Source organism: Lepidothrix coronata, unplaced genomic scaffold (assembly GCF_001604755.1).
Source record: "Lepidothrix coronata isolate B3197 unplaced genomic scaffold, Lepidothrix_coronata-1.0 Scaffold132, whole genome shotgun sequence".
Lineage (NCBI taxonomy): Eukaryota > Metazoa > Chordata > Aves > Passeriformes > Pipridae > Lepidothrix > Lepidothrix coronata.
The window spans coordinates 1,277,048-1,299,611 of record NW_016690312.1 but is presented as its reverse complement, the minus strand read 5'-3'; the positions used below and the strand labels follow the sequence as shown (position 1 = coordinate 1,299,611).

Below are 22,564 nucleotides of genomic sequence, written 5' to 3'. Positions count from 1 at the left end.
GATATGATAGATATGAGAGATATGATAGATATGAGAGATATGATAGATATGAGAGATAGATATGAGAGAAGGTGCTCTCTCCACCCTGACCTAAATAATGCTGTTCTGCTGAGTCATGGCTTTATCCTGAAGGAAAATACCACAGGAACCTTTCTGGACACAAACAGTATATGTTCCTTTTGGTATTTAACTTGGTTTTCTGCTCTTTTCCTTAACTTTGGTCAAAGCCAATGAAATTCTTCATTATTTTTAATATTACACAACTATGAGAGTTATAGGTTTTTTGTACTGCTACAGTTTCCTGGAACCATTAAGGTTTTGTCATGAAAATGAAGCAAAAGCAAAAAGCTGATCCAGCAAGTTATAAGTAAATCCAAAATAAAGTTATTTCATACTAACAGATAGCACTATAAAAGCTGATGTGCAAAGCTGTGAAAAATCAGCAATTATGAAAGCTCAGACAAATAGGCATCAATAATCTAAAGGCTGTCACTGCTGCAGAGAATGCTCTGGAAAAAAGGTGGCTTTTGAAGCAGAATGAACAAGACAATCTAGAGAACTGCACCCTGTGCTGGCAACTCATCCCCTTGGCAAAAGTCCAGCAGGAGCTTCCCAGCACCTGGGCTCCTGTAAACCTGTGGAGTGGACAGTTGTACATTCAGGCACCACCAGTTATCAGGAGGATGCTTCAGTCCTGGCTGCTCCACAGTCAAATTTTATCCTGTTAACTGGTTACTTGTCTTTTCATGTTAACTTAAAGCTGTATCACATTTTGTCTTAACAAGGAAGAGCCTTTTCTTCAAGTATTAAAATAATATTTCAGGCTAGATTTACCCTATTGATGGCACAGCTGGAGAATATGCTGTTGTCATTGGTATGACCTTAAAAATCCAGTCATTTTGAAGGGGGGAAATGTTCCATCATATCTTGTGTCGCTGAGAAAGTCAAATTCAGGCACTGAGTTCTCTTTTTCGGATGAGATGCAGATTCTTATCACTGAGACTCTTCTTGAAATTCATTTTTAGTAGGGGATGAAGTCTTCACATCACAATAGCTAAAATCATCTCTGTAAACTAGGTCCCTCTGAGAGCTTTCATCAAAGTGTGGCTCATGAGCTGTGCCAGCATTCCACGTGGTGTTCTTCCTCAGGGATTTATGTAAGAGTTCTCTCATTCTCCTGTTTTCTTTGGTTGTGGCTTCCCAAATGATTTCAAGTTCCCCTTCTGTTTTCCTAGGGGAAAAAAAACGAAGAGAAATCCTAATTTTAGCAGTTTCAGCAGAAGAGAATTACAGTATGTGGATAAGCAAATTAGAAATGGCCTGTATTTAAGTGCTTGAAATTACCTGATTAAAATTCATGCCTATTTTGCTTTTGAAAAAGCCCACTAAATGTAATGCTGGAGAGGATATGACCAGAAAAGAAACACTTGGACCCATGTAACAAGCTGGATCAAGTCTCAGCTAATGCCTCTTCATGGCAGCCAAACAAAGGTGGTGTAAACTAGGAGGGGAGACTAAGCTAGAGGACAGTCCTTAAGGCATTACAACCTCACAGATTCATTTCTCTGATGCCCAAGCATAAATGAATGAATTGTTTAGCATCTTTCTCAAGAATAGGTTATTTTTTAAGCATGGAAGCCAACATGATTTAATAATACAGTGTATTCCAGCACAGGCTTTTTATTTTAGTAAGTTATGTTAGATCAAGGTTAAGCTCTTGGGTTTCCTCTGACTTATTTCTAGTATGTACCAAAGCACAAAAAAATAAGGATATCAAGATAATTGAGGTGGAAAGCAAAGCTGTTGCATGGAAAATGAGCACACAAATTTGAATGCTATACAGACTAATACAGCCCCTTCAGGGCACTACCTGAAGCACTGGACAGAGCTACCCTTCTACACAAATTCTCCCCAATACCAGGCTCTAAAAATGAGAAACAAATCAATGCACAACATAAATGTGTTGAGAGCCCTTTGTGACTGATCACCCTGAGAATGAAGTGGTGAAAAGTGGCCCAGCCATAGTCCCTGCCCACCTTGTGTTTCACCTTATGACTTGATATACAGATGGAAGAAGAAAAAAAACCTCGTAGAGAAGGGCTTTAGATTATTCTTGCATATATTGCTTGGAATGAACTTTTGGTGGTGGAGGAGATCAGTAACCATTGAAAATGGAATTAAAGCAAAAGGCAGCAGGTGAAAGCAGTACAGGTGCTAAAAGTAGTCTAAGACTCTGCCCAAGAATGTGACAGGCCACAGTTAATTAGTTGGACCTTTCCATTTCTGCCAAGTTGCTAAAAAGCTATTGACTTTAAAACACCAAAACTGTAGATGACTTTGCTCTCAGGAAGTATATTTCTCCTTGAGACAGGATGAGAGTGTCTAATATTTACCAGTGCTTGGAATATGCTTCAAAATGCTTTACAAAGGCAATTACCATTCTCCTCAGCCTACTTCTGGGGAAGATGTGAGGCACTAAGACTGAATTTACTCTCCCCAACTAGCAGGCCTCAGTGTCACCCATTGGTTGACCCTGGCTCTCTGTATTGTGATTTTGGAATGTTTTCAGCATCTTGTTTTCAAATGAACTTTTATGTCTTGATAGGTCTAGCTCCTGTTCTCCAGCTGGAGTCTGCAGGCACCGTGCACAGCACCCTCATGGTCAGCAATTAATACACAAGAGCTTAATCTGGTTTACTGTTACTGTAGTGCAGAACACTACCCAAGCTTTAGTTCATCCTCTAATTTCTAAAACCAAGACTTTTTTGAAGATGATGAAACTAAAGATCAGCAAGTTCTGAATTGTAGTTTAATGCTGTCAGCATGCCTGACCAACAGGGTGCTCATCTTCAGTTCAAGTGATTTTAGAAAAAACATTAGTTCAAAAAAACTGGTTTTAAAAGTGTCCACAATCTTCAAATTACTTGAGTAGCAAGGAAAACAGATGCCTTTAGAGATAGTGGTGTATCTGAACTCTTCTTGGAGGATTAATTTTTAAACAGATCTGAGAGATGCAGAGCCAGAGAGCACTCGCTGACTTTGCTCTGGAGCGAGCAGTCAGAGCATATTGTTGTCCAGGAAGCACACACAGCACTCCACAGTCACAGGTGAGGCTTCTCAGTGTGGCTCAATATCCTGCTTCATAGTTCAGCTGGTTTTCAGGTGAGCTGAGGAGAAGCAGCTGCATCCCAAGTGCAGGTTTTGTCTCTGCATGGTTTTCGTTCGAAAATTCTGACCCCACCAAAACCTAAAAATGCATCCAGCAGAATGGGCTAGGGAGGGGGTGTCTTCATTCTTATTAGTCACAGCCTCCCTTCTCTTACAAACTTGGATTACAGAGCAGTTTGGTTACTACAGCTGCTGATGGTCTGGGCTTTTTTCCTGACACTAATATTTCCCTGCCCATACAGCCGGTTCACCTCTTCAAACACAAGTCTTCGCCACTTGGCATTTAAAACTAGATACATGCTCAGTTTAGATACGTGTGCTGTTTCCAGATGTCTTCAGGCAAAAAGCATTAAGTTTGTTTGTTATTAATGTAGGCTGTTATTACTTAAATACATAAAAATAAAAATTCCATTCAACTCCAACCTAGCCAAAATGTAAGGCTCTATACCTTGCTGAGAGTAAACAAAATGCCAATGCTGTACTGATTGACGTTTGAGGATGAAAGAGTTAACAGAAGCAGGTTCTGAAAGCAGATTCTTCTTTACAAAAGACAGAGCTTTCTGCCCTTACTGAACTAAATTAATTCAGCCTTAATCTTATATTTGGGCTGCCGACTCAAGAACTAATTTTCATCTCTCCCGTGAGAGTTTATTTAAATATTCCTTATAACAAAGATCAACAATTTTTATCATGGTTACAATTTTATATGTCACCCCCCAGGTAAGACAGCTCCTCTCCCTTGCCTGTGCACAGCTGCAGAGGTTTTTTGCTGTTGACCCTCTCCCAAGGACAGTCTACGGCACTTTCACACCCGCCTTTTCCAGCCAAAGCACAGCAGCTGTAACTACCTCCAAGGACTGTTTCTCTGCAGAAGACTTAGGCAATAAACTCTGACCTAGTAAACTCTTAATAGTAAGTGTCCTGTTAAATAAGACTGGAAGTATTTATGACCCTGTTTTTATATGCATCATCAGCTTTAATATCTCAAACATGCAGCGTAGCTTATTTAAGGGAAGGTACGTGAGAATGATGACTCTGAGGATTACTCAGCAAGACAGATGCAAAAGGAAACAAAAATCTTATGTGTAATCATGAGATTCCTTTCATTTCCTACTATTCTGAAAACTGGTGAGGAGTGTGGACGGGCAAGTGTTCAGCCTTTAGCAGAAGACTTGATTTATAAACTAACACATATCTTGAGTTATAGAAGCCCCTCAAATCATCAAAGATTAGACTCAGGTTGATACTCTTCTTAAGAAGAAGTCTTAAGAACAGCAGTTCCCCCCTGTGCCTCACTCACCTCTTCTGCTCCAGCACTTCATCCAGGGTTTCCTGCTTGTCTTGCAGCAGACGCTGGAGGTGCTTCATTTCCTGCTCATACCAAGCAGTCTTCCCAGCAAATTCCTTCTCCCGCTCAGTCATCTTGAGATTGATATCTCCAAGCTTCCCAGCTGCTTTCTTTTTATACACCTGTAAGGGGTAAAGATAATAGGGGAAATGGGATTGTGGGAGAAATAAGGACAAGTCACTACCAGCAAAAGAAAGATCTGGAGACACTGATTTGCAGTTTAATTTTACATCAGTCCTGTCCTGCTTAAATCTGTCAGGTGGGTTGCATTATGGATTTTTTTTAACCTGTTTGTTAATTCAAAGGTACTAAACTTCATTTTGTTCTGTATATAAAACTGGTGTGTACACTGAATACCATGCTGTATGTTTGTCTTAGGAGTGAACAGAATTAGCTGCAAAAAAGGGTTTATTTTCCAAGATGCAAAGCTACACATTACAGCACCTGTTGCTCACCACTTGTCCAACAGTCATATTTAGCAGTACATACCAAGAAAAAGTGCTTATGTTTTGTTAGTTGTTCAATATGAATACTAAGAGGAAGGAAAAGAATAGCTTTGTGTTTTAAACTAGCTTGCTGCTTCTCATAATAGTCCTTCTGTTCAGTGAGGCACAAGTGATTTTTTGCTTAATGGCTATAATAACCAAATTTATTGGTCCCATCTCAAAAATAAGAAATAATTTTTATACAGAATTATTTTGCTTTCTGAAATTACATCCCCATTAAATTGCATGAGCACACGAGGAACTGAAAAACTGTGGCTTGTGTACTGTTACCAATGTCTTGCTGCTGCTCTTGAGAAAAAGCAACTCCAATATTAGCTTTTTTTCTCATGATTACAAGCAGAATGTGACATTTCCTACAGGCTATAGGACAGAGTTTTGGGATGGAAGCACCTCCTTTAGTAAAACTGTAAACTATTTAATAGTGAAGCTTTGAATATACTGCTATTTTTGTCTTGCTACTACAAAGTTTTACCTAAGGTGCTAATCACTAAGGTTTTATCTTCATCTGAATCAGAGCAGAAAGACTGAGTCTGCCTTTTAGAAGAACTAAAAAAAAAATTGGCCTTTTTAGGTATATGCTGTATATAAGGCTGTATAATCCCCTCCACAAACTGTTTCCTGTTTTAGCTCTTGTAAAATGTGCCCTCGTGGAGTTTATTTTTCTAGAGCTCATAGGACAATAATAAATAATAATATTTACCTAGAACATCAGTAATTCAATATTTAAGGATGACTTACACAGAGGGTTTTCCCTAGCTTTTCCCTGTCAGATCCAAGAAAAGAATTAGAAGCCTGCAAGTCAACCAGTCACATCATTCAACTTTTTAGATTCCCAAAGAGTCCAAAATGCAGAGTCAGGTGCTTGCACTGTAATGCCGTGGGAGGCTCAAGGAAAACAAGTTCCTTCTGAGCAGCAGGTTGCTCAGAGCCAGCAGAGGAAGTGCAGAGCACAGGGAAACAGCAGAACTTTCCCCTCTGCCAAGAAATTCTCCAGCTTTACTCAGGTCCAAGAGGGCCCTGAAATGCTCTCTCCAGGGCAGGTACCCGTAATTAATAATTTCAGAGAACTAGAGAGACCTTCTTATCACAGCAAAGGCTGATAAAGCAGCCAGCAGTGTTGGTGAAACCCATTTTTCATCTCCCGGTCATTGACCTCCCAGCTGCAGAGAGCTCTGGTTTAAGGTGAGTGTTGTGTTTTCAGCTGCACTCTGCCTGAGATGGTTCAAGCCTCTGGCTCCTGGAGAAGAGGAGGCTCAGGGGAGACCTCATCTCTCTCTACAACTCCCTGACAGGAGGTTGTAGCCAGGAGGGGTGTTGGTCTCTTTTCCCAGGAAACGACCAGCAAGACAAGAGGGCTCGGTCTTCAGCTGTGGCAGGGGAGGTTTAGGTTGGATATTAGAAAGAATTTCTTTGCAGAGAGGGTGATCAGACATTGGAATGGGCTGCCCAGGGAAGTGGTGGATTCTCTGTCCCTGGAGGTTTTTAAGAGAAGACTGGATGTGGCATCAGTGCCATGGTCTAGCAACTGCAGCGGGGTTGGATCAAGGATTGGACTTGATGATCTCGGAGGTCCCTTCCAACCCAGCTGATTCTGTGATTCTATGATTCCTCATCTCCCATAGCTGCCTCTCTTGGCTCTGCTCCTCCTTTGCCAACTGAAGCCGTGTGCAGAATGGTTGCAAAATCTGTGGGGCACAAAGGGCAGAAATGCACCATTTTCTTATGGCCTGAAACCAGATATGAGGGATACACAGCTCTGATCCTGCTCCTCTGGATGGATTATAACATCATCTACGGAAAATGCAGCCTGTGCAAGTCAGGGTGGTTCTGGGCACACTGCCAGACGTGGCTGCTGGCATGCACAGATCCCTCCCTTTGAATTGTCCAAGATAACCTATTAATGTTCCTGGAAGTGAAGCAGGTAGCAGTAAACAGACTGGTGGAGATATCACCACCAGGAAGAGGCTGATAACACACGTAGCTAGAAGTCATCATATTTTCCTCTAGAGCTAGAAAGGCCCAAGGTCATGGCATCAAGTATAGAGTAAGCAAAGTGAGGAATGATCATGGATGCAGCTCTGGTACTGAAGAGGACATAATTTACACTCTTCTAAGTTATTTGGGGAAGGTGTACTCCTGGGCACTACAGCTCTGTTTCACCTCGAGTACTGAACTACAAACTGGCAGAGAATTCTGACTGCAGAGCCCACAAAACATTATTTGTACAAACAGAGGCTGCTGGCTATGGTACATGTAATGATCTGATCATTTGTTGAGGCAATAAAGCTATTTTCTGTCAATCATGTGTTGTTTTTCTCCAATCCTTTAACAGTAAAATTGGTATTGTCCATTCCAAAAGAGAGCAAAGGACCATCTGAATGAAATCTTCTCACTGCTCTTATAAGAAGTTATTCTCACAGAATAGCCCTGTAATGGGAACACTGATGGAATTTTTATTGTGTGCTACAGAACATTGCCAACTGTCTCCCATGGCACCTAAAAACACTTTCATTAAGATCACTGACAATTATCTTCAGGGCTGTGTAAAAAAATCAGTTTAAAATACGTAATAAAGCTGTGTGTATTATTGACATGGGTTTGGGGCTTATTTTAGCAATAACCTGTTATTTAGCTTTAAAGATTTTCACAGTGATTTTGTCTTTAATAACTGATCTGCCAGACCTTGACTTAATTTGAGACTTCTCAATGAAAAAGAAAAACTGCAGGATTTTATTAATTTTCTTTCTTCAAAAGAATTAATGAAAAAGTCCTCTGGACCAGAAGAGCAGATCTATTTTATGTGCAAGGCACAGATGACCTGAGTTCAGAGGGAAGTGATCCAAAGGGAATGGAACTGCCAGCTTTTGGAACAACCTCTATCCGTAGGGTGTCTGATGTGTTTCCAGTGGAGAAGGGTTGTCCCACATAACCTTCCTTCTTTCCTCCCCTCAAATAACAATTGTAGTGATGTAAAAGAAGCCCCAGAAAAACTTTTGAGACCCACACGGTGCATCTGACCTGTAAGTTTTGGATGAGCTGCTTCCTGATGCGACACGAGGCAACAAACTCAGCAAAAGGGAAACAGAAGTAAACCTGGCTGTGTCTAAGAAGTAGAAAAAAAGTCTAGTTGTGTCCAAAAAGTAGATTCACACTGTAGGCACTTGGAAGTAACCCAGAGCTGTAGGAAGGAAACTTTTCTCTCCTCATACCCTGAGGACTCCATGCTCCGGTTCATATAGTTTGCATTTCTTATCTTATATCTTGAGGAAATAGCTGCAGGTGGCTAAAAGCCAAGGCCCAGTAACCTTTTGTGAGATAAGAAATAGCTAAAACTCACATTATCAATGGCTGTGTCACCCTGGCGGGAAAACGAATGTGTTTTAAGTACTGTTATCACTGGAGACAGATTACACCTAAATACCTCAGAAGAGGTTTATCCTGAAACTCAAGATAAAGAGCAGTTACAAACATGTGATTTCCCAAAGCAGCAAAGAAATAAATTATACCAGCTTTTAGCAAAGTTCAATTAATACAATAACCAAAGAGAATATGACATTTGTAGGTGTCGTGTGACTGTTTAAGCCCTCTGCTTTACTGACAAAAATAAAGAATGAAAAGGTTTTGCAAGCAGATTAGTCTTACTTCTGTTAAATTGAAACAGCTGTGTTTAAGAACTTTATTTACAGACATTTTTTCTGATTTCCATTAATAGTTGATGGTTTAAGGATTTTTTTTAATTTGGTTTTGCACTTAAAATTCGCTACAAGTAAATGTTCTTAATCTTATGCAAACCTCTTCTCTATCCCTTAGATACAAATCTATTAAATTGCATAAAATGTGTATTTAACAAGAATATAAGCCACAGTCTTGGTAGGGAAGATAGACATGAATTAGGGTGAAAAGTGTTAAAAACATTTTATGGCTGTATTAGTATAATTAGATAATTCTTTTAGGGCAGTGTTTCATGTATTTAGATATTTTATGAAGTGAAACTTTTGAAACATAAGTGTTTCAAATTTATATAATGCTGTTATACTGCAATTCCACACTGTGCTTTGCATTTGTTTGGAGAGTTGTAAAGATAACCTTGAATGTATTCTCTAACTGGGCTGCATGTTTGACCATCCCCTGAGTTTCTAAACCTCCCACCCTTTGGCCACATGAAAGCACCTGATGGTAACTGTACACTTGAGATATGTTTTTCATTCTTCTGATTGGAATTGGAATGGACTTCAAGCTGAAGCATTAGTACAGCCTCAAAAAAGTGGGACTTGGGTCACACTACAAAGCAAAACCGAAATACAAATAATCTTTAAGTATTTTTACAACTAGTCCTAGGTTCTCCAGGTGTAAATGCTGTGATCTGGCAGACATGCAATGTATGAACACAATGGTGAAAACTATATCGAGGATCTATTTTGCTTTTTAGAAACATTTTAAGATAATCTATAAGTCTTTCATAAAAACACTGACACAAATTAACTGTTGACTTTTTTCACCAGAAAACCCAAAACACAATAAATATTTAGCTTAGAAACACTGCTTACCTTAACTTTCTCTTCCAGTCTCCCTAAGCGTAGACTGCCTTCTATCATTTTATTGAGAACACCCTGCTTCTCATTTTCCAAACATCTGGCCTGCAACCACACAGTATACACATAACTAAATGTAATCATTACGTTAGAGCAGACAAAACACTGACACTGAGCAAGACACAGCAATTCGATTTTGAGCTCCCATAGTCTGAAGAACCAACACAGAAAACAAGTCCTGAAAATTATTCTTTAATGGCTGATTATTTAATAATTTTTCAACTGATTGTGAATACTGTGAAACAACATTATTCTGAAAGGATACTAATACTGTAAACTCAACCTATTCTGTGTATTTTTCTACAGGTATATGTTTGTAGGGATCCCATTTTTCACTGTTTCATAGGCACTACATTCCCAGATGTAAAAAGTAAACCAAACAAAAATGCATAAGCTAGGAACAGTGAAATAACTTTAAAGCTGTAAGAGGCTTCAATTGTTAAATCCACTGAAAGCATTCAAAAGAGAAGTAGCTTTTAGAATCAAAAATGTCTGACCACCTTGAACTACCCATGTCACTGCAGAGACACATCTCCTTTCCCAGAAGTCAAAATTACCAGGCCCTGCTGGAGTCTGTGAACTTCGTGCTCAGTAAGTGATAGTTTGATTTACTGAGAGGCAGCTGAATCATACAATACAATACAAGGACAATTCTGACAGCTGCTAACTCAGGATTACAGTTCATCATCACTGTTCCACTATCAGAATTGATTTAAACAAATTTGTTGCTGCTCTGTTTTAGGCCGTCACTGTTCCTGGAAATAGTAAGTTTAAGACTATCCCTTTATTTTTGTGGAGATGTGATTACTACAGATTTTCTTTTAACCCTCAATAAGTAAGAATATAGGCTAATTTTTTAGTGCTGTACCATTCTGCTGACACTCTTCTTCTGGATGAAATCTGCATGAAATGCATTTCAATGATTTAATTCAATGAATGAATTAAAAAAGAGTAAGGCAAGGATTAACTGAGTAAATAAACTAGACATTACTGAATTTTGAGGTCAGGAATGATACTACATTTTAAACTTTGTCATAACCAGTAGTGATTCTTCAGAATCATTAGAGTCTACCTCTAACTTTTGGTTTGTTTGCTTGTTTTCTAGGTCTTCCCACTAGAAAACCTTATCAGAGTACCTGCTAAAAGAAACCTGCAGTCTAACTTTCTGCTAAGATTCAGCAATTAAAAGTAGAAACGGGTTGTTTTGATACAGCTTTATGAGGCACCAAAGTAAACTGGGTATTTTGAAGTTTTTTTCTATTTCAGTAGAAAATTTAGTCTGAATATCTCTCTGCTGTTGGCCCAGACACAGTGGATTCATAAAAAAAAAGGCAAGACTTGGGCAATGTAAGTCACAAATCAAGATCTAAGAATCAATTCCCCTAATTCCTAAGAGACATTTGTGCCCAGTTGTAAAATCCTGAAGCCTGATTTGTACTGGACAAGGATTTGAGTTGGGTCACCACAGTCCCTCTTGTAGAATTAGGAATGAACTGCTCTTTTGTACCCAATACTGATGACAACCTTTGTGTACAACTTGAACAACAGAAGACAAAAAAGCTTTGACAAAGTTTTGTGAAACAGTTTCAGGACCAATTTGAAGACAGAGGACCAATATGTCAAACTGAAATTGTTTCCAAGATCTTGTAAAGGAAAAAAAATGTGCTTAAGAAAAGCCCAGTAACCTCCATGCCAGACCCTTCCACTAAAGAGAAGTTGTTCCAAAACTCTCAATTAGCCTGTTAAAATGACTGCTAACCAATAAAATGCAATACCACCAAGTGTATCCACAGGAGAAGGTCCATAGAGACCATTTCAAAGATAATACCTTACCTTTAGATTAAGAGACCTGTATTAAAATTTTAAGATTGCAAGCTACTTTTACATACATGTAGCTCAACACCAATCTCTAAAATTAAGTTTAAAAAAGTCTTACAAGCTTGATATATAACACTGCAATCCCTAATGCTCATGTGAATTAAGGCTGAATTATGTTAACTCCAGAAATAAGGGTAGTTGCTTTTAGTCACTCTTCTAGAAAAAAATCTTTTGCTGTTCCCATCCTATTTGCTAAAGTCTACTTAAATAGCTAAATCCTTAAACTGAAATTATAGTTTTCTTTTTTGATAATTCAGATTAACAGCAAGTTGTGCCAGTAGGATGATAATGGTGTGAAATATCAATTAATATTAATTATTTCAAGGTAATTACCAAAGATACAAGGTGATCACGTTCCTGAGCCATCTTCTCCACCAGACCAGTAAGGTTTGTTAGGTAATAATGGGCTACAACTTCTTTTTCCATCACTTCCTGCAGCTGCAGTTGTAAAACACCTATTTTCTTCTTTAGTCGCCTATAAAATGAACAGATTGGGAATTAATAATGGCATTAAAAACTTGCATCACATGTGCAAATCAACATGCACAAGTCTCAAACAATCAAACATGCTGCTAAAAATGCACTGGCTCACAATATTTGCAGTGCCAAAAGTACCATGTCCCACTTTTGGGGCTGTTTTTCTTTACAATATGTTGTCTGAAGAACAGTTTGTGCAATGGCTACAAGCTCATAATCCTTAAGAAATACAACGATATTATTGTTTTTATTTTTTAAAGTATTGTGACCCCATCTCTGAACCAACTGGGTGCATGAGAAGGTTTGCAAATAGTGTAAGGCCTTATTTCCAGTACACAAATGATTCATTGCTATAGCTAACTGTTACTCACACTAACTACTACAGTAAAGAAATATTCTCAATGTGCATGTAGTCACAGAAAAGTGAGCAGGAAAACATACAATGGTCAGCAAAACTTGATAGCCAAGCCTTTGAACGTGACAAAGATATGTTTAGGAAACATGTTTTTTCTGCAGTAGGTAGAAAACACTCACTATGGGAAGCCAGACAATTTTACAGATATTTCTGCTGTTATTGTTAGAAATACAAGTATTTCTGTACAAGAACATGAGACTGTGGTGTGACCTGTTTGTCTTCTGTGTCACTTCCATTTCAGTTTGCAGGGCCTTGTTGTCAGCCAGGCAGCTGTTTTTCTCCAGGAGCAGTTTCTGGTTCTCAGCTCTCAGTGATGTGACCCTTCCCATCACATCTTCCACCTCACAGCGCTTCTTCTCCTGCTCCTCCTGCAACCGCCTGCAAAATCCAACAGCACAGGACAGGGGTCATGGACAGACCCTCCTCACTAAAAAGCTAAATTACAGGAAGATCACCCTGTTAAAGGTATGAAAGATACACTCAGAATGCTTAATGTTCAGTGGAGACATCAGACAGGTATGACATTCTCAAATCATGAATGATTTAAATAATTCATTCTGACTGCACTTCATTTAAATTATAAAAATATGCAGCCAAATGTATTCCTTTTTTTTTTTAAAAAAAGATGTTACTAGCAATGCCAAAATACAAAATCTGAGAACTTCCCAGGACAAAACAGCAACTTGCACTATCCAAAGGCTTGGAAGGAAATAAATTTACAGAATGCCTTCAGGGAAACATTACTCTGCAGGCAGTGCATGGCAGCACTTTGGAGTTGTGCTGTTTCCTGTTATTTCTATATTGTAAAGACTGCAGAAACTCAGAACTCCTGGTTTAGAGTTTCAGGATCCTTTAGATATGTTCCCAAAGATGGGAACGAAAGAATGAAAACATTTAATTTATAGCATTGATAGAAATAAATAGATTTGACAAAAATGATATTTTTAATGCCTCCTCTTCTACTATTTAAGACAGTACAATTACCAGTATGTACTCTATGGTAGGAACACTCCTACCCATGTTTCTAGATCTGGGATATCCTTTGGTAAATTTAAATGTCCCTAAAAACCAAGAGAGTATTTTTTAAATACTTCTTTCCCTTTCTTTGTACTTTGGTAATTGCCTTCCTGGATTACCAGCAGAAGTTTCCACTGGCCTCCTACCTCCAGAGTGCAGCTCTGTTCATGTCCATGCTTTTCAGAACTGTTTCTCCATGCACCACATGTAAATTCATACCTGTTTAAATCATTCACCAAAGCCAAGTGCTCCTCTGCTGCTATTCTGCTCTTCACTCTGGCTTTCAGCTCTTCACAAGTAGAACACAAAGCTTCTAATTGCTTCTGGTACTCTGCTATCTCTTCTTCTTGGCTTTGTTTCTTGCCTTCTAAGATTACTATCTGTTTGGTCAACTTTGAAGCTTTTGGGAGGGGAAAAAAACAAACAACTGGGTATAACAGAACTAATTCAATCACCTAGTGAAACTCCAACTAAACCATTAATATGTTAATTCCTAGTTGTTCATAGCATTATGGAACAGCAGACTTGTCACTTTGTTTGTATTTTATTTTTTGTTGTCTCGAGCAACTTGTTTTGGTAAAATGCTGAAACTTCAAGACTGCTTCTTTTCTGAGCTGTAGGATCATTGAAACCTCATTTTACACTGAAAAATTCTCATTCAGTTTAAAGTGCTCTTAAATTATAAAAACGAATGTTTTGATATTAACAGCTCTTGCCACTTTTTCAGAAGAAGTCAAAATGTTATTTAGTGGCAACAGGTGACACTGACATTCTTTTCAAGATCAGTTGACATCCAGAGTTTGATCTCATATTAAAGTTGCAAAAAAACCCCAACCAAACAAAAGCAAGACCTCCCAAAAATGACAACAATAGAAAATAAACAAAAAAAACCACAAAATCCCCCCAAACCTGTAGTACCATCTTTAGTGTAGTTCAAATGACTGGCAACTCAAGCACTTTACCTTCTTGCACATGCTGCCTGTGACTGTCTTTTGCTTTAGCTTGTTGGATTTTGAGCTGCTCCATCAACAGTCCATTTTCTTCCAAGACCAGCTTGGCCTGAGTTTGTAGCTGCTGCCTGCAAAGATAACCAGCTTGTAAATAAAATACAACTCAAATGTTAGCTTATGTCTCCATTGACATTCAACGGTGTTAAAAATCATATTTGCACCTCATTAAAGAACAAAGTGAAAACCCTTATTGGAAGCAATGTCAGGACCTAAGGTAAGCTTACTGGAGACAGGAACTCACAACCATCAAAATGTAATTTATTTTAAATAATGTTTAAAACCTTTGAGTAACAAAAGCAAAAAATCCCTACAGAAAGAAGGAAAAATCAGTATGTGTGCATTAGGAGTGTAGCATCCTAGAATGGATAAAGCTCACTGCCAGTGAGCTTTATGAGCCTCTGAGGAAGATGGGCATTTAAAATGAACTCTCCTGAGCAGAGAACTCAGCTCTCTGCTTTTTAACTTACATTAATTCAGCCTTTAAGAAAAACAATACCAGTCTTTCTGATGTTAAAAAAAAAGCATAAGAAAGTATTTGCTGTTCTAGTAAGAGTTTAAAAAGTTGAGAAGTATTAACCAAAGTGTGTTTTGCAATTTGTGGACAGTATATAAGCAGCCAAGAACACATAAAATATCCACAGTATTTTATTAAAGCACCTGTGCAACACTTTGACCCCTTAATAACAACCTACTCAGCAAAATCTATGCAGAACTAACACCTGTAATTCTGCCTCGAGCAGGTGCTCACTGAAAGTCAGTCTGTGCTCTTGGGTGAATCTGCAGAAAGACTTCAGAGTGGAAGAGACAGCTGGAGTCAAAATGCTCCTCATGTAGCCACTGAGCCACCTGAGCCCTCCCACAACTACCACCTGTGCCATAGGTGCAGGAAGAATTTTTATGTTCACTCACAGGGGATGCTGTTCCAGAAACTGTTACTCTGGTTAGGAACTATCTTCCAATTTCCACTTCAAGTTTGTTCATGGTGAATGAATGCCCAGTTATTGTTCTAGTAACACTGCCCTGAGTCCCGTAACAAAGTTCTTTGTACACTCCATGTCTCCTGTTCCTGCTGCTCCCAGGGAGCAACACTGTCCTTCCTCAGCTTTAGTTCTGGAGTGAGAAAGGCCCATGTGCCTAAGCTCCAAATAAAAGAGGCTCTCCACCCTTTCAGCTTTGATACTCTGTACCTAAACCTGTGACCAGGACTCTCCAGAGATTTCCATACAGTTGTGTTGTTCCTGCCCAACCTCTACTGGGAGGACTTATTCTAAAATAGCCCAGGACTGTACTACCTTTCATTTTCTTTATAGCTGTTGCCTTAAAAAGCTCACAATCATCTTGCAATGAACCAGTACAAACAGTCTCTTCTCCATCTCAGCTACCAGCGGATGAATGTCTCACTTAGGTAAATTGTTCTTAAGTCTCAAGTATTTTCTACTACTTAACTTCATTACATTTGCATTGTTTCATTTCTCAAGAATATTGAATTCTTCTAAGGCCACACTCCGTTGCCATTTTATATTAACAGAAAACTGATGTCACTGGCACACTGTAAAAGTATGTAACCTTCAAAATCTGGGACAGAATTACATGGGCTTCAGATGCAAAACTGCACATTCATTTTGAATCTTTACTCCAAAATGATTCCAGGCATTGCACATCAGGACTGTTCCATCAAGGCAATCGTGACCCTATTACCCCTTCAGCAAAACAATTTGCTTGAAGGGAAAAAAATTTTTCCTTACAATCTGTAACCTTCAAAGTTTGCATGCAATAAGCAAAATAATTAGTAACTTTTAAATTAATTTCCAGTAATATAACTTGCCATTCTGTAGAGGTAATGAAGTTATTTTTATTTAATCGCTCATGCAGGTCTTCATTCTCCTTCACCAACTCTTCAACCCGTGCTTTAAAATTCTTCATATCCTCCTGGAAGACAAAGGATTTCACATAAAATCTGTAGAGGTAAGTATTTTGTTTTAATTTTTACATCAAAAAAAATCTTTATAAACATATATGTTTCTAATTCCTGACTTAATAGCATATCATTTCACAACTCACTCATCTCTAATTCAGATGTGCATATTTTATTCCTAAATTGTTTCATCAATCTAGTAATAGCTGATTAAAAAGAATGCTGATATTTGATTTGTGCCACATTTTTGCAAGTCGTAGATCCTTAAAATACGTATTTAAAAAACCAAATTCTGGAAATTACTGGATGACACTATACATTTTTAGAAGGAATGACATGGATTTGAATATGGTAGCACAAGACAGAGAATTTACAGTAATAAAATCCTTGGTGTTTTCTGCTCGTTTTATGGCTTAATATTTGAAGGAAATAAATCTATTTTTAAAGCCTATGGAAGTTCTGCTTTCATACCCACAAGCAGGTGGAAGAGAAGCTCTACAGAGCACTGAATCCCCATTATGGATGACAGCAGTAAATTCTTTCTACCACTGTGTTTATGATTTAGTCTGTTCTTAGAGCCCATCTTCCACCTCTCAGTGTAGTGCCCACTTCTGAAGCTGAACAGCAAGTCAAGAAGGATGAGACACAATAACTATGCATGGAAAAGTAAAACAAAGTCACTTCAGACTTTAAGCAGAAAAGAGCATTGACAAATCCCTTCAAAAAATTTCAGTCATATATTTCCACTTTAGTGTGTATTTTAAATGGCAACTTGCCTCATGTTCAAGAATAAAATCTTCCTTTTCTCTTATTCTGTCTTCATAAGCCAGCAGAAGAGGTGACAAATACTTCATATCCAACTTAAAAGAAAATTTTTTAAAAAAAAATCAATAAATAGAAATTAATTGCAAAAACTAATCTCCTCTGTATTTTTTACTTCTCCTGCTATAGATTGTTAGTTTTAAAAGCTGTGAACAGTTTTTGTGTATGACTTGCTGACAAAAGGGCAGTTGGACGCTATATTGGCACACTTCACTAAAAAGCAGCTCTAACAGCAGAATGTGGCTGCAAATGAATACAAACCAAAATTGAAACACTACAGTGATTATCACTAATTAAAAATTATCCCAGATTCATTAGTAAGTGGGAAAGAAATTTCTGCTTTCTCAAACGTGCATTTTTAAAACTAAATAGTAGGTGATTACTGGCTATTATGGCTAGAAAGACAGAGCAGGAGGATTTTCCTGTACAATACAGTTGTGAAAAACAATGAGGAAGGAAAATGTTAAGATCTGATCAGCATTTCAAGGAGAAATTCTTTTACCTCTTACAAATGCATTTAATCTCACAGACTATTTGCCTTCTCCTTGCCAGAAATTCATAGGCTACCATCAGAATGACTGAAACATTCTATTTTCTTTTAGTATCATCTTAAAAATAATAACAGCAGAAGATTGACAGTTAAGGAGATTAACAATTAAGCAGTAGAACTTGGGAGACCTTGAAGCAAACTATATGCTAGACAGTGGTAAGTGAAGAAGGTATTTATATAGAATATATAGAATATTTATAATATTCTATTAATTTGTGATAGTTCAGCAAAGTAAGTAAATAATATCCTGAATGTTTTGTTTCCAGTAGAGAAATTCTACAACTTTACTTAGAAAGGAATTAACAGAGAAGTGAAAATATTATTTGACTTACCAGCCATGGTGGTGGTGGTCCTTTCACGGGTAAGCTTTTCAGCTTTACGTGCTAGAGCAGATTTTTAAAAAGATACTGATATTATTTCCTGCTTTTTGAAGCACCAACTGCAGTCACAACAAAGCTTTTGTTTCTAATTACATGTGTTGCACATCTTATACACACTCAAAGTCAACAAAACTGGAAGTTCAGTATCTTACTAATACAGGAGAATACTACTGACTTCTTGAAGTTAGACTTAATGATAAAGGCTTATTTTAAATTTCAGGAAAAGCCTGTGCAATTTGTAGACTTTGTAATAAACTCGGAGAAAATAAAAAACCTCAAAAAATAAATAACAATGGGACAATTAAGTAGAAACTGTCTTTATAACCAAGACTCTCACCTCTTCTTGGGACAATGACCTGAATTTAGTTTGATAGCGACTTAATTCTACATTTAAACGATGGACCACCATTTTCAAAGCATCATTTTCATCTACCAGTTCTTGTGCTTGTTGTCTGAGAGAAAGTAATTCTGTTGCCTCCTCTGTTAAAACAAATATCCAACAAGAAAGTTCAATCAAAACTCATGAAATGTTCACAACAATTTGTTGATTGTAATGAAAAAAAAATTAATTTCAATAAACTAGAATCATAAGAGAACTTATCTCAAAACACAGTTATGGAATAATCCCATGAAAAATTATAATAAAAAACCCAACCACCAAGTATTTTCTTTTTCATGGTTATGTAAGTATTCCTTGACAAAATTTCTACAAATGTAGAAAACTTTCCAAAAGTTTGGAAACTACTTCTGCACAGATACTTGCCTAAATCAATGACTTGAAAGCTACTACTACAGGAACAGGTGGTAAGAAATCAGAAAAATCACACCAGATAGCTACAGAATGGCTTGTGTGTGTGTTTCTCCCACCTTCTCTATGTGAGTCCTCTGCAGCTTCTTTAAGCCTTCTGTTTTCCTGTTCTAGTTTCTTCAGCTTTAACTGCTGTTCTTCCATTTGCTGTTTTGTTCCCTCCAGCTGCTGCACCACAGCCTGGTATGCCTTGCTTAGAGACCAGTTGTCTTGTTTTAGTTCTCTGAACTTTTCTTTAGTCATATTTTCCCATGCTTGCCTTGTCCGAACAGACACATCTGCAATGGCACAGCCCAAGGCATTTAAATGGTATTCAGACCAGAATATGAGTTTTCAGCAAATTACAATCAGTTTTGTCCAATATCAGCATTATGTATGAGTGATACTTTATAAGATATAAATCAGCTCATGGCTCCCAAAAGACAAGATCAGAAAGAATTAAAAAAAGTAGGTTTGGAGAGAGCTGTGGAGTGGCTGCAAGCTCCCACCTTTTCTCTCAGACACTGAAAACATTCCTTCTTTAATTGGGAAAGAAAGTGTCAGCAGATCTCTCTCTCCCAAGCATCAGTGAGTAGAGAGATGAGACAAAAATGTTCACTGCATGGACTAGTCAGTCTTCTTGATCCCTTCTTATTTTCATCACCTATACAATGAAAGCTTTACCTTCCTTCCCACAGTTTCAATGATCTGTTACTGAAAAGAAGTTACTTAACAATCCTTACAAAAGTAAAATGTTAGAATATCTGCAAAACCGTGGATATACTGTTGCATCAGTAATAATGGCTCACACTTCCAAGTTTTCCTTGCCATCTGTATGGGATAAACAGGTGACCTATTAAAATGAATTTTAGCCTTGCCAGTATAACCTAATAGCACACAGGCATCAGTGTAACTCAGCACAGGACAGCTCCTTAGAATAAGATTTATCTGAAGCCAAATAAAGAGCTATCCCTTGTTATTGAGGAAGGCAGCCCATGGATCTTGTGTGTGTTCACCAGTTCAGCTGCTATGACACACTTAATAATGGTGACACTCTCCAGTGTAGATTAAATTTAAGGTATTGGAGAGGTCCAGCATGACTTTATTACATCATTTCACAATCATTTACTTTAGACTTCAAAAGTCACTCAGATTGGAAAATAAAAAAACCAAGTCTAAGCCACCTAACACAAAAAGCCTGGGACTGTTGTTTTGATACATATCACAGAGCACTCAGCACTTTCTCATCTCCTGTACAGGGAAAATACTTTCACACACACACAAATACAAGCAGAAAAATGTATTTTTATATAAAAATGCCTATTATTAAGTGAAGAGGTGTAGTAAAGGCATAGAAAAATCCACAGTACCTGGGGATGGTGGAGGTTTTTCACATATCAGATTTTCAGCTAATGGTTTTTCCTCCTAGTACAGAAATAAAATATGAGATAATTTGCTTTAACAGTCACCCTTCCTGTAGTTCTCTGAACAGCATCACTGTTGGAGAACTTAAACAAAACTTGAGAAGGAGTTTCTCTTATATCAACAAAATTTAAGGCTGGATTCACTGCTGATAATACACAAACTTCTCACTCATCTTGGCATCATTTTGTCACTTATCACTGCCTTCGGTCACTTGTGGACATTTGAAACTGTCACTATTATTTTTAGTTATAAGAAATGTACACTTCTCAAAATATTTTTTTTTTATGGCTGACATAAAAGTCCCATAAACATAAGGCTTCTTGACCAAACAGGATGGATATTGTTCCCACTAAAATAAGACTTTAGACTAACCAATTATGATATGAACTTGAACTGCCAGTCCCTAACTGGGTATCAGCAAATAAATCAAAATGGAAAATGTTCTTTAAAGTTGAAGAATTTTGTTCTTGCTTTGCTGTAAAAAAAAATAAAAGTACCTATTTTTACATTTCTGGAAGGTTCTTTCACCAGGAAAGAAATCCAGGCTCCTTTAACCAATATATTTACTTGAGGTGAACATGATTATATAGAGACTTTCTCCATGTTCCTATAAAACAGCAGTGAGGTTTTGTAAGGATGTGATGCCATGAAATTTAACACAGTGATGACACTGAGTGACCCTGATGACTAAGTGAGTCAAAACTTATGAACAATTTCAAAAGAAAGTATATGTGCTCAAGATCTTGAAGGAAAAAGTTATGATAACCATGGAAGAATTGATCATTTCTGTAAATAATATTCCAGCAAGTTGAAACTGAGAAACTAAACTTTTGGGTATTCTTTTTCTTTTATGAAAGCAGCCAGATGGGCCCAGTTGGAAAACTGTAGAAAAATGTGGTGAAATCAGGCTCAGAATTTGAAAATTATCAGTAAGAGCCATGTCTTGCTGTAGTGTGATGTGTCGCATTCTCAGTTTCTTTCTTTCACATGAGAAATAACAGAAGACAAGAAAAAAACAATCCAACTTTTGTATGTATATTTACCTATATAGCTGTATTCCTTCAAAAGGAATGGTTAGCCATTCTTGTACTCTAAAAGAAAAAGATTCCCTAGTGGCAATAAATTAATTTTCTTTTAAGTGACTGCAAACTAACAGCTCTTTATGACACCCTATTTTCCAAAATACATCATAAATCAACCTTTATCTAAGTCTTACCTTTAAGTTCAAGCCAAGATGTTGGTCTTCTGCTAAAGAAAAACAGATCTTTCAGTCAACTGAAATAAAAACTGTTTATAACTACAAAAATTATTTGTAAACTATAAGGGTTCATAAGGATATGTGTGCACACATATGCACACTGCAAATAAATGTAAGAAAGTCCTCCCCAACCCACAAATTAGCTCACTGATTTTCCACTACCCCTTTCATGGGGTGTTAGGACACTGATGTGAGACCTTCCTTTCCCTCACACTGTATAGATGCAAGTGGGGAAGAAATGATGCTGCACTGTTGGCTTCTATTATCATTTTAGAATTTGACTAAAGGACAAGAGAAGTATTTTCATTGATTTCACTGGGCTTGAATCCTATTGCATCTCTGAACAAAGCAAGTGCAGTTCTGGCAGCTTCCAAGACCTGCAGCACGTACTGTGTAGAAGAGGGATTAGAAATGCTGTATATACCCTGTTCTTTTCAGTTCAATGCCTTCATTTTCCAAATGGTTTTATGAAAGGAACTCATTCTTTCTGGATATTATTCTCTATAAAAATTCTCAAATATCTCACTGATATAATACTGAAAAAACACTGGGATCTAAAATTATAAAACTTATAAAGACAATATTTTTTCAAAACAGACTCAGTTCTGCTTTCTCTTTCCTGTTCAATAGCTACAGAGTGCTGCCATCCACTGTAAAAACTGCATTTTCCAGCTCTGAAACTAATTATTTCCCATTCTCCTGATTTTAAAAGAACAGACGAGACAATTATGCAATAAAACTGTGACACAAGTAGATTGGTCTTGTTGTATTGTTTTAATTGTTTCTCCACAACATTGTATTGCTACAAGAAAACAGCTTAACGACAGGTCCAGTTACAAACCAAATGTCTCTGATCTAATGAAATTACTTATTGAAAAAAAGTTATTTGTGAAGCTTAACAATTCAGAGCTTAGGGTGATAACCTGAGCCTGAGGATCAGGGTGATTTCTCTATTCTCTAGAAACATCCTCTGTGACCTGATGTACAGTTTTAAGGCCTAGACCTTAAAAGACAGC

General features: G+C 37.6%; 1 protein-coding gene across 3 annotated transcripts in view; it reads right to left on the bottom strand.

The window, feature by feature from the left end:
• Positions 1-6: 6 nt before the first annotated feature.
• Positions 7-22,564, bottom strand: part of CEP89 (centrosomal protein 89) — a 28,435-nt gene continuing 5,877 nt past the window's right edge. For 2 of the 3 annotated variants that reach the window (XM_017826932.1, XM_017826934.1), the window contains 14 exons: positions 21,507-21,538; positions 20,236-20,290; positions 18,946-19,164; positions 18,416-18,558; positions 18,031-18,081; positions 17,103-17,186; positions 16,237-16,340; positions 14,364-14,479; positions 13,621-13,801; positions 12,595-12,762; positions 11,826-11,967; positions 9,570-9,659; positions 4,469-4,638; positions 7-1,231 (listed from right to left, as the gene is read on the bottom strand). In XM_017826932.1, the coding sequence (XP_017682421.1) occupies positions 994-1,231; positions 4,469-4,638; positions 9,570-9,659; positions 11,826-11,967; positions 12,595-12,762; positions 13,621-13,801; positions 14,364-14,479; positions 16,237-16,340; positions 17,103-17,186; positions 18,031-18,081; positions 18,416-18,558; positions 18,946-19,164; positions 20,236-20,290; positions 21,507-21,538 (1,793 nt within the window). In that variant the 3' untranslated portion in view covers positions 7-993. The remainder of the gene's footprint in view (positions 1,232-4,468; positions 4,639-9,569; positions 9,660-11,825; positions 11,968-12,594; positions 12,763-13,620; positions 13,802-14,363; positions 14,480-16,236; positions 16,341-17,102; positions 17,187-18,030; positions 18,082-18,415; positions 18,559-18,945; positions 19,165-20,235; positions 20,291-21,506; positions 21,539-22,564) is intronic. The other variant, XM_017826933.1, reaches the window with a different exon arrangement.